We start from the raw sequence: 9,504 nt of genomic DNA, 5'->3' as shown, positions 1-9,504 counted from the left end.
AGAACTAATAATAGACATCATTGAGAAAAATGGAACAATATCGGCAAATGCATGTCAAATAGTGAGATATTGGCAGTCAATTTAGCTTTCTTTATTTTTATAGCAGTGAAAGGATACAGATATACTCGAAGGCAGAAAATTACAAAGACAATTATAAGATATGCCTTTATTGATCTCCAGAGGGGAAATTCAGGTGTTACAGTAGTAAAACATTTACATAATATAGAATATAAATAGTATGGAATGATGTATGTAATATAGTATAAAGTGAGATGTAGTAGTAGTACAATATACAGTAAAGTACAGCAGTATAGCATATTATTATTATTAATAGCCTATAAATACTATAAGGTGTAATATGAGTATATTATATTATATTTGTAATATAATAACAACTATAATAATAACAGATTAATAATTTCAAATAATAAATGTAGTATAAACATTAGTATAACATAGTATATAATAAAATAAAATAGTAAGTAGTGAATAGTACAATTATATAATAGCATAAATAGTATAATAATATAATAGTATAATATAATAATAAAATAGTATAATATAATAATAATAATATTAATAATAACAGCATAATATGCTATATAGTACATCTATCCATCCATCATCTACAGCATAACAGCTTATCCTTTGCAGGGTCGTGGGGGGCTGGAGCTGATCCCACATGTACAAGTTATGCTCTTCTGTTTACAAAACAGGGGGATGGGAGCTAAAACCCTTGGAACAGACCTGTTTGGCACAGTTTTTTCATGAGTTGCCACTCTGTAATTTAAGCGTGTTCAGTTTGGCAATGTGGTGCAGCCTTATTTTGTGGAAGACAGACATAAATAATGACTAGAGCAAAAAATGATGGTTGTCAATTCCAAAAATAGCCCGGACAAACTGATTGATCAAGGACATTCTGATGGCTTGCCCCGACGATGACTGGTGAATAAACCGCTCAGCTGATCTGACCACCTTCACTGTACATTCAGAAGGAATCATCAGCCTTCCTTTGTTTTACAGTGTAAGCAAGTGGTAGCTCTGATCAAATTATGCGGGTACAGCATCTGTCACCAAGCTAGCACGGCACACATCACAGAACAGCTTTCTGAAAGTCAGTTGAATGACAAACACTGATATGTACACAAGGGCATTGTCCACAAGGCCACAAAAGCAGGTTGGCAGGTAGCTATGGTCACACAAAATTGCAGATATGTTAACAAAAGGAGATAGAAGCTCTTTGGTTTCTTCTGCTGCTAGAGCAGAGGGCATCTCAACAGCAGATAGGGACAAGGTCTCATCCTGTGCTCCCACATTGCCTGAAGTGCTTGGAGAGTCACTGCACCTGAGCTGAAATTTGAATTTAGAGATAGAGGTAGTAGTTCGGAGAGTCAGAGGGATTGAGTTCCATAGCTTAGGTGCCACAACAGAAAAAGACCTGCTGCCCATTGAGGAAAGATGGAATCCAGGAACAGGAAGAAGTTCGCACCCAGAAGATCGAAGTGGGCGAATAATTAATATAGGGCGAAAGTAACAGGCTAGGGCGGTGACCAGTAGATGGCTCCAATAATAGAATTTTTGCTCCATTGACTTGCAGTGCAGATTAGTCAGAGAAACTGAGGGCAAATGACACAAAGTTGTACTTATTTTTAAAACCCAAAATGTTTGGGGCTTTTGGGAAAATATCCAGGGCTGCAACCCAAGAAGCCACCCCCTGCGATGTCCCTGGTTGGTAAATAATTGTTTTCCCTAGTGCATCTCTTCAGCCTTCCTTGAGGCTTGTGTTGTCCTGTTTGCCACTGGCAAAAATGGAAGAAAAAAAGACTTTAAAATAACTTGAACAGGTTTAAATATCTCCCTGTGTAATACAAAATACATAATAGATTCCTAAACATCCAGAAAAACAACAACAACAAAAAATTATGCTTTCCAGGCAAGATGCAGTTCATCTCGAATGAGCCTAATGACAAGCTATCAAATCCTTATTAGCCTAGTGTTACACCTAGTCTTTAGAGATGAGTCTGGAAAATTAAGATGGTTTAGCTTCATCTCTAAACCTGACAGTCTGACCTGTCCTGTCAAAGTCCTCCGGCTTGAAGTGCTCGTTGTATAGCATGGAGGACTCACTGGTGGAAAAAACTTTCCTTTCTTGCAGCTACTTCCCACTGCCTCAACTCTTTCTCTTTGGGAAACCTTCAAAGTTTGAGAAAAGTTAGCTACTCAGCTAACTACAGTCATATTCACAATGTGTCAGTCGCTCAGCCGAAACGAGTAGCTTGTCATAAAAGTCGGTTTGTAGAAAATCGCCAATATAGATGAAAACCTCGATTATGGGCAATTTAGTTTATAATGCAAATTATAATATAAGGTGAGACTTTATAAGAAATCATATTATATGATTTTTTATAAAGTCTCAGCATAGCTAGCTGGCATTATCGCATGCTATTAATGACTCTGGTGGCCAACTAGTTAGCTGTCAACATAATGTTATAATGACCAAATACAACAAGAAACAATTGTTAAGTCTTATCTGTGAAAGTGAATTCCCTGAGATCTGGTTTGGATTGTGTGACAGATTGTGCGACAGCCCAAATCTGCTCACGAGTCAGGCGTCTTTTTTCTAGTCCAGTCTTCTGAGAGTTAGTTGCGCGGTCCAATGCGGCGGAAACGTTGACGTATGATCCGGCAGCCAATGCGGCATCTACATACTGTATGTCTATGCACAAAGACACCTACATCTTTTATTTCTCCTAGTGAAATGCATTTTTTTCAGTGTGGTGCAGGACTTCCTTAATTTATTGATTCTAAACAGAGACTATTTAGCAGAGATTGGCCACCTATTTAAATGAATGGGAGAAAGTGGAACTGCAAACCAAGGAGCTCTAAGCGCCAAAGGACAACGGATGTAGAAAGGAAGTCCCACCAGGGTATTTTACAGGTAAAAGAGCCAATAATCTTTTAGATACAGACATCACCTGTCAATCCACTCTAGAATGCGCATGTGCATTAGCTATACAAGCCGGGAAAAAAGGCGTGTTTTAGCGAAACATGAGGTAAAGAACAATATTATAAAATGATATTGCTGATTTGAAATATGTCCTTTGATCGTAATCTTGATCAATCGTTTTTGAGATTTCAGTCTTTCCCCATTCAAGTAGATAGGAGCTGCACTGCATGTCTGGAAATAGCTTCCCAAGAGCATTCAAAGATGGCTGACAGTGGACTGAATTGCTAGACCAACTTTGTTCTAAATATTTAAAATTTCGAAAATTGTATAATTTGAACAAAAACATGAATAATCAAATGGACTGTTTTTGAGATGAATTTTATTACACAAAAGCTCAGGGTAGAAAGATGTATTTATTGTTTGGTCAACAACAACAACAAAAAAAAGAAAAGAAAAAAAGATCCAAATTACAAAATATAAATATATGCTTTTTTTGTTTTTGCCCTTTTGTTTATTTCTACATCATGACACACATGCTTTAGACTAAAATGGCTATAGTTTAGACTAATAGTGTCAGATGCTAAAATGACTGTTATGACAGAGAAATACTCAGGTCACATTAACTTTACAGAGCAATAAACAGGTTCAAACAATCATGATATATGAACTTGTATTGAAAGTGAAAATAAAGTGTACTCCAGTTCACTTATGATATCCACAGTTTTCATGAGCAACTCCTGGGTGGAGCCATGATGATACTAATTGCCTTGCCTGTTTTCCATTTCTGGTCTCTAGAAGCAGCATAAAAACTACCAAAACAAGCAATCCAGATGGAGAACAATAACCATTTAAGTGTCATTTGGAGTAAAAATTAATTTCAGGCTCAACTTGTGCTGTTGTTGTCTGTCATTCAAACTCAAAGTAGTTAATGATATCAACACAGCTAACCTCGGACCATCGCTTCATGTCATCTACCCACTAGAAAAAAACGCAACTCTACAGTCCCGCCACTATGGAGACACATGTTTTTTTTTTTTTTTGGACAATTTTTACAAATGTAATACTCTAAACATCACATTATCCACTAAGAACATGCGCTGATGGGAGTAAAATCACTGAAGACAGGAATTGAAAACAGGCATCCGTTAGAAACCATGGAACACTTCCATGTTCAGGAAAAAGGTGGATATAAAGTAGTTAAGGCAACAGAGCACAATAATCTGGTTCCAGAAGAAAATCCCATTCATTTTCTACATAGGGAAACTTATTTTTAACAACAATTTATAGACTTTTAAAGACAGACCTACAGTGAGTTCCGAGGTTGTTAATTGGTGGTATATGCTTTTGTTGATGCCATCCGTCCGCATTATTTCAAGTTCATTAAAAAATATATATATTTTAATATTAAAATTTTTGATGAACTATAGTGCTTATGATCCAGCAGAGAAAGATACGCCAATCAAAGAATTTGGCAAAAGAGTTCAGCACCGACCTCCAACTCCCATGATGCACTTTGAATGAGGCAATCCAGTCTCCATACACTCTCAAACAACATATATATTTGCAAATATCCTATTTTGCAATAATATCTAAATATGTTGTATATTTTAATTAACAATTCTAAATCATTAGTTTTATAATTTTCTAGCCCTTTTACATCAGTTACATCATTCACAATGCTTCATGAGATTGTAGTTTGTGCCCTCAATAAAGACGATAAGTACACATTCTTGTACCTTTGTCTTTTTCCTCTTTTTTCGAATATCTTTTTTTATTAATCAAATCAAAGTTTGTAATGTTGTGATTCACCTCGGAGCAGGTTGGTTTGCTTCATTGGTTACAACTCTCTTATGAAAGATTTATGGAATTTATGGAAAAAATGAATTGGAAAAATACTTCTGAAACAAAGATGGCTGACTAAGTGGTTGGGCACTGTTGCACTCTACTGGTTTATGACTAGTTAACTAGTCTGTACATTGAAACGTTATTGTTATTTGAAATCGATGGAAGAGAGATGATTGTTGTAACTTTCAGAACACTGTTAAAACAGCTTTTTTTTTTTTACAGATATAATGATGTACACGGTGTATTTATTTGGCAACATTTTTTATTGGAATAAAAAGGACCATGTTTTGTTTGAAGATGAATGGATTGTGGTTTGGGGTAAATACATAAATGCAGAGTGACCAGGTCTTGGTGGAAGCTGTGGTTGAAGCCAACGGCTCATAGTAAAAGGCAGGTGCATTTGGACAACTTCTCATTGCTCAGCAGACTATGCTGGGAAGAGGCCAAATTCTGGATCAAGCTCCAGAAGTTTTTGAAGCTGATGCCTTCCCCCTCTTTCACATCCATTTGCTTCAGCACTTCTCCCAAATTATCCGTCTAGAGCACAAAAGAGAGAGAAATCCATATACATTTAGTCATTTAGCAGATATTTTTGTTCAAAGCGCCATACATAAAAAGGAACAAAACAAGCAATTTGTCATAAAATATCTGACAATATCTGCAGTATCACACTGCCATGTTCCAATAGTTGCTAGAGTATCTTTGACTTAATTAGCAAAGGTCTGGGGTCTATCGCAGCTAACATTGGCAAAGAACTGCCCACTTAGGCAGGAAAAGCCATCTAACGGAGACGGCTCATGCCATGATAAAAGACCGTTATGGGAAAATAAATAATTTATACAATGGCGTGCGAGTCTCCGCAAGCGATCATACAGAATACACAAAGGAAAATTTGTAAAGTGTATGTACAGCACAAAACCTCATTACAGAGTATTTCACAGACATAACTAAGCAAGGGCGTAGCTAGGAAATAACTTTTAGGTGGACCCCAACAAAAATGTATGGGCCAAGTTTTTGACCAAATTTATTTAAAAATAAATTCCGTAACAACAGAGAAGAGGCGCATTCAAACAGTTTTCACTCTTTCAGAAATCAGAATTCATGCATTATTTAAACTATTATATAAATATATATTTAAAGTCAAAGAATAATATCTAATATTCTGGCTGGTCCTGGGTCTAACTTGGCCCACCACAGCCCACCCCTGACCACGCCACTGTAACTAATTTCAAGTAAAAAAATGTACATGTTTTGTCAGAAGGTCTCCCTCAAACTGAAGAAGGCCTGCCATAACATGATCTGGTACCGACTGTAACTGAAGAGCTGCGTCACTCTGACAAATAGAGAAACTATTTATCTTTTAAATCAATGGCAGCCATAATTTTGCTCTGTCAATGGAGCCACACACAGTGTCCTTTTCTGGCATAACCTGTGTTCAAACTGATCCGTGTAATCAGACCATGGCTCTGTCTAACTGCACAAACTGAAACATTCTCCATGAAACCATCCCATCCGTTACACTACTCCAACAAGTTTTCACCGCAAATTACAGTAAACAGTTTTGAGTTATTCTTGTCTGCTAGAATGAATGGCAAAATGGGTTTTTACCTTGACCAGATTTGGCAGCTGGGAGGAGAGGAGGTTTTTAAACTCATCTAACTTCAGCGTAGGCTGATTGTCAGAAGAAGCACCATGGAATTTTGTGACCAAGGTGCTAATGGCATTCTCCAGGTCGGACAGCTATAACATTAAGCAAGAGAGACAGAGAATAATAGAAAATAATAAAGAACAGAGAAATGGAATATGTGGAGCTTTGATTAACACTGCTGAGACCACATTTTCTGGGACTGAGGAAGTGTCTCTTTTATAAAACAATTCAAAGAGAATTTGCAAATCTGCAAATACTATTTTAAAAGATCACACAACATGCAAAGTTGTTCACTCATTTGACTGGCTTCTATTGTTACAACTGTATCATAAACAAGGCACAAAATCTTGGTCTTTGATCTTCTTTGCTCAATATCAATGAAAATCATTATTGGCTTGGACATGGAGGAAAAATCATGTCTATTTAATAACACAATAAACTGAACTATATGCAAATACATAAGATATCAAGCTATTATTTTAGGAAATTATCATCTTTGGCCTGATGATATCTGTTTCCTTTAGTCATTTCCAAGCAAGATTGCAAACCTTTAGTGAATGGGTCAATTAAGTTATACTATTATATTTATTTTTCTGTCCAAAACTAGTAAAAATATCACGTGGTGTTACCATCCGCAGACAGTAAATAATACTGTAAAATTTAAATAATAAAAATAATCAATAATAAAGTCAGTCAGTAACCCTGAGGAAACTTCTTGACATTCATAAAATATATATATATATATATATATATATATATATATATATATATATATATATATATATATATATATATATATATATATATATATATATATATAGTTAATTAACAATTAAAAGTTGTGTACACTCTTATGTATTCAAGGTGCAGGAAAGTATTTTCATACATTTTACTTCATGGTTACACCACATGACATTTTTACAGTCATAAAAAAAAATTTTGAAGAAGAAGAAAAGGCTTTAAATGTTTTTCCAAAAAAACATTTAAAATTATGAAGATAACATGGACACAAAGATTACATTTCTACAAACTGCTTGCTTGCTCCCATACAATTATCAAGTATAATACCTGAAATACCTGCATGTCAGGTCAAGTGCCCTCCCTCAGCACATTATTTACCTAAGCTGAGCCCTTAGAGGGCAACCATTTCCCTGTTTTGTTAGGATTCCACTTAAAACACATTAACTGCATGATGTTGTCAGCCATATTTGTAAAATACTAAAACCCGTATTGTGGATGCATGCAGCAGGCCAACATTTATCACACTGACACCTTAACACACCTACAGTAAAACGATTAAACAATCTCAGGTAAAGGTGGGAATATTTGACTATACATACACTATTTTTACGTATAGTCTAGCACAATTCAACATAGTCTTCCCAACAAGGCAAACTTCGTCTTAAGGCCTTTGTCGCAAAGCAGTAACGCAGAGTCTGGTTGAAACCCCGTGCTTTCCATTTCAACACAATGAATGCGTCTAGAATCTAGTGCGCTGCCTACCTAGACCGCACTTCTGGACATTATAGACCACTGTATTTTGACATAAAGCCACTGTGTCGTTTGCCTAATCTAAACTGCGAATACATCATTGCGGTGAAGGTCTCGCCTCATTTGGCCCAAATTAACATAACAATGCCCACATTTCATAGACGACAGAGCATCGGTAAATAATTTTATTTCTTTATATTTTTTAATCGTTTTATTATTTGTATCGTTATGCAAAAAGTGGCACTTATATTTTTCGACAGCATTTAAAAAAAAAAAAAATGTAAATAAAAAGTATTGTTTACTGAAGTATAAACCTTTTTGGAAAACAATATGCTTTAATAAAACTAGCTTTTGTGTCTTTGAAAACAACCACACCGCGGATTCGTTAGAATGTTAACAAATACAAAACGCGACGCGTCAGAAGAACAAACCCAAGCGCTCATAACTTCATATCTGTATGAAACCTGATATACATCAGCAATCTTGGAGATATAATAACCTATAATGTGAACCACATACCTTTGTCGCCATTTGAAGTGATTTTTAATGTATTTTCTTCGGTCTAGATAAACTTTCCTCGTCCCGTCGTGCAGTAATAGTTACTTCTCTCTCTCAGCGTCCCATCGCTTCTGTCACATCTTGGCTGACATCCTGATTCCTCCCCCTCAGCGAAGAAAAAAAAAAAACGACCAAATCCACCTTCCCTGTGACTGCTATGGGAAAAAATGCTCCTGTAACTCGATGCTTTAGGGCAATAAACCTAACGGGGCGGAGACGATCGAGTTTCATAAAGCTTTAGCTCCACACTATTTTTCCAGGTTTCCACATAACACATTTTTGTTGATGGACGAAACTTTTGGAAAAGCATTGACTTATTGCTCTTCTAGGATCACATCTGGAAGTACTCAACATAGAATTTCTTGAACGCAACTACAAGCTCCAAGTTCAAAATGGTTTTCCCTGGGCTTGTCTTTGCATTAGCGCTTAACTTGCCTTGATGTTTTAGTTTTGAGCAAGTTAGTGAGTGAAAAGCAGGCATTGATATTAATCAGCTAAAATAGAAACAGATAAGAGTCATATACAAATATACAGTGTTCTTTTCACAGTGAATTAAAACCTTATTGTCACTTGTTCAACAGTGAATTTTTACTGTGCTTATCTTTCAAGGAAGCTTTCAAAAGTACAGTAGGATTTCCACTGAGTAAGGTGTGTCCATGAGTGGATCAAAATTCACTGGCTTTGGCTGTCTTCCTGTTCTTGTTTTTTGAACAGTACTGGAACTGCACAGGCAAGGGCATGCTCAACATTGTGGGTGGAGACACTGTGAGAATGAGACATGACATACCTTTTACAGCATTACTGGAGTATATGCAACATATAGTGTGTATAAACACATATTTACACATAAACAAATGCCTCCCTGTTGTGCCTATACATACATGATTATTGGTAGCTGACTTGGAATATCACCACACAATAATCAAATGGATGATTTTCCCATCTGGGTGTTCAAAGACTTTGTTCTTTCCCATACACACACACACACACACACACACACACACACACACACACA

At 36.2% G+C, this 9,504-nt stretch overlaps 1 protein-coding gene across 1 annotated transcript; it reads right to left on the bottom strand.

Moving 5' to 3' along the window:
• Positions 1–3,306: 3,306 nt before the first annotated feature.
• LOC127650353 (protein S100-A8-like) lies at positions 3,307–8,618 on the bottom strand. The gene is made up of 3 exons (XM_052135713.1): positions 8,451–8,618; positions 6,401–6,532; positions 3,307–5,329 (listed from the first exon to the last, which is right to left on the bottom strand). Exons 1-3 carry the CDS (start codon positions 8,460–8,462, stop codon positions 5,171–5,173), a joined length of 303 nt encoding a protein of 100 aa, XP_051991673.1. The 5' UTR covers positions 8,463–8,618; the 3' UTR covers positions 3,307–5,170.
• Between the last annotated feature and the right edge of the window lie 886 nt (positions 8,619–9,504).

Source organism: Xyrauchen texanus, chromosome 10 (genome assembly GCF_025860055.1).
Source record: "Xyrauchen texanus isolate HMW12.3.18 chromosome 10, RBS_HiC_50CHRs, whole genome shotgun sequence".
NCBI classification, from domain to species: domain Eukaryota; kingdom Metazoa; phylum Chordata; class Actinopteri; order Cypriniformes; family Catostomidae; genus Xyrauchen; species Xyrauchen texanus.
This window is presented reverse-complemented; position numbering and strand designations above follow the sequence as displayed.

Coding starts and splice junctions, on each gene's coding strand:
- LOC127650353 (XM_052135713.1), bottom strand. Junction 5,330..6,400: donor AGCTGCCAAATCTGGTCAAG/GTAAAAACCCAT, acceptor TTTGTGCTCTAG/ACGGATAATTTGGGAGAAGT.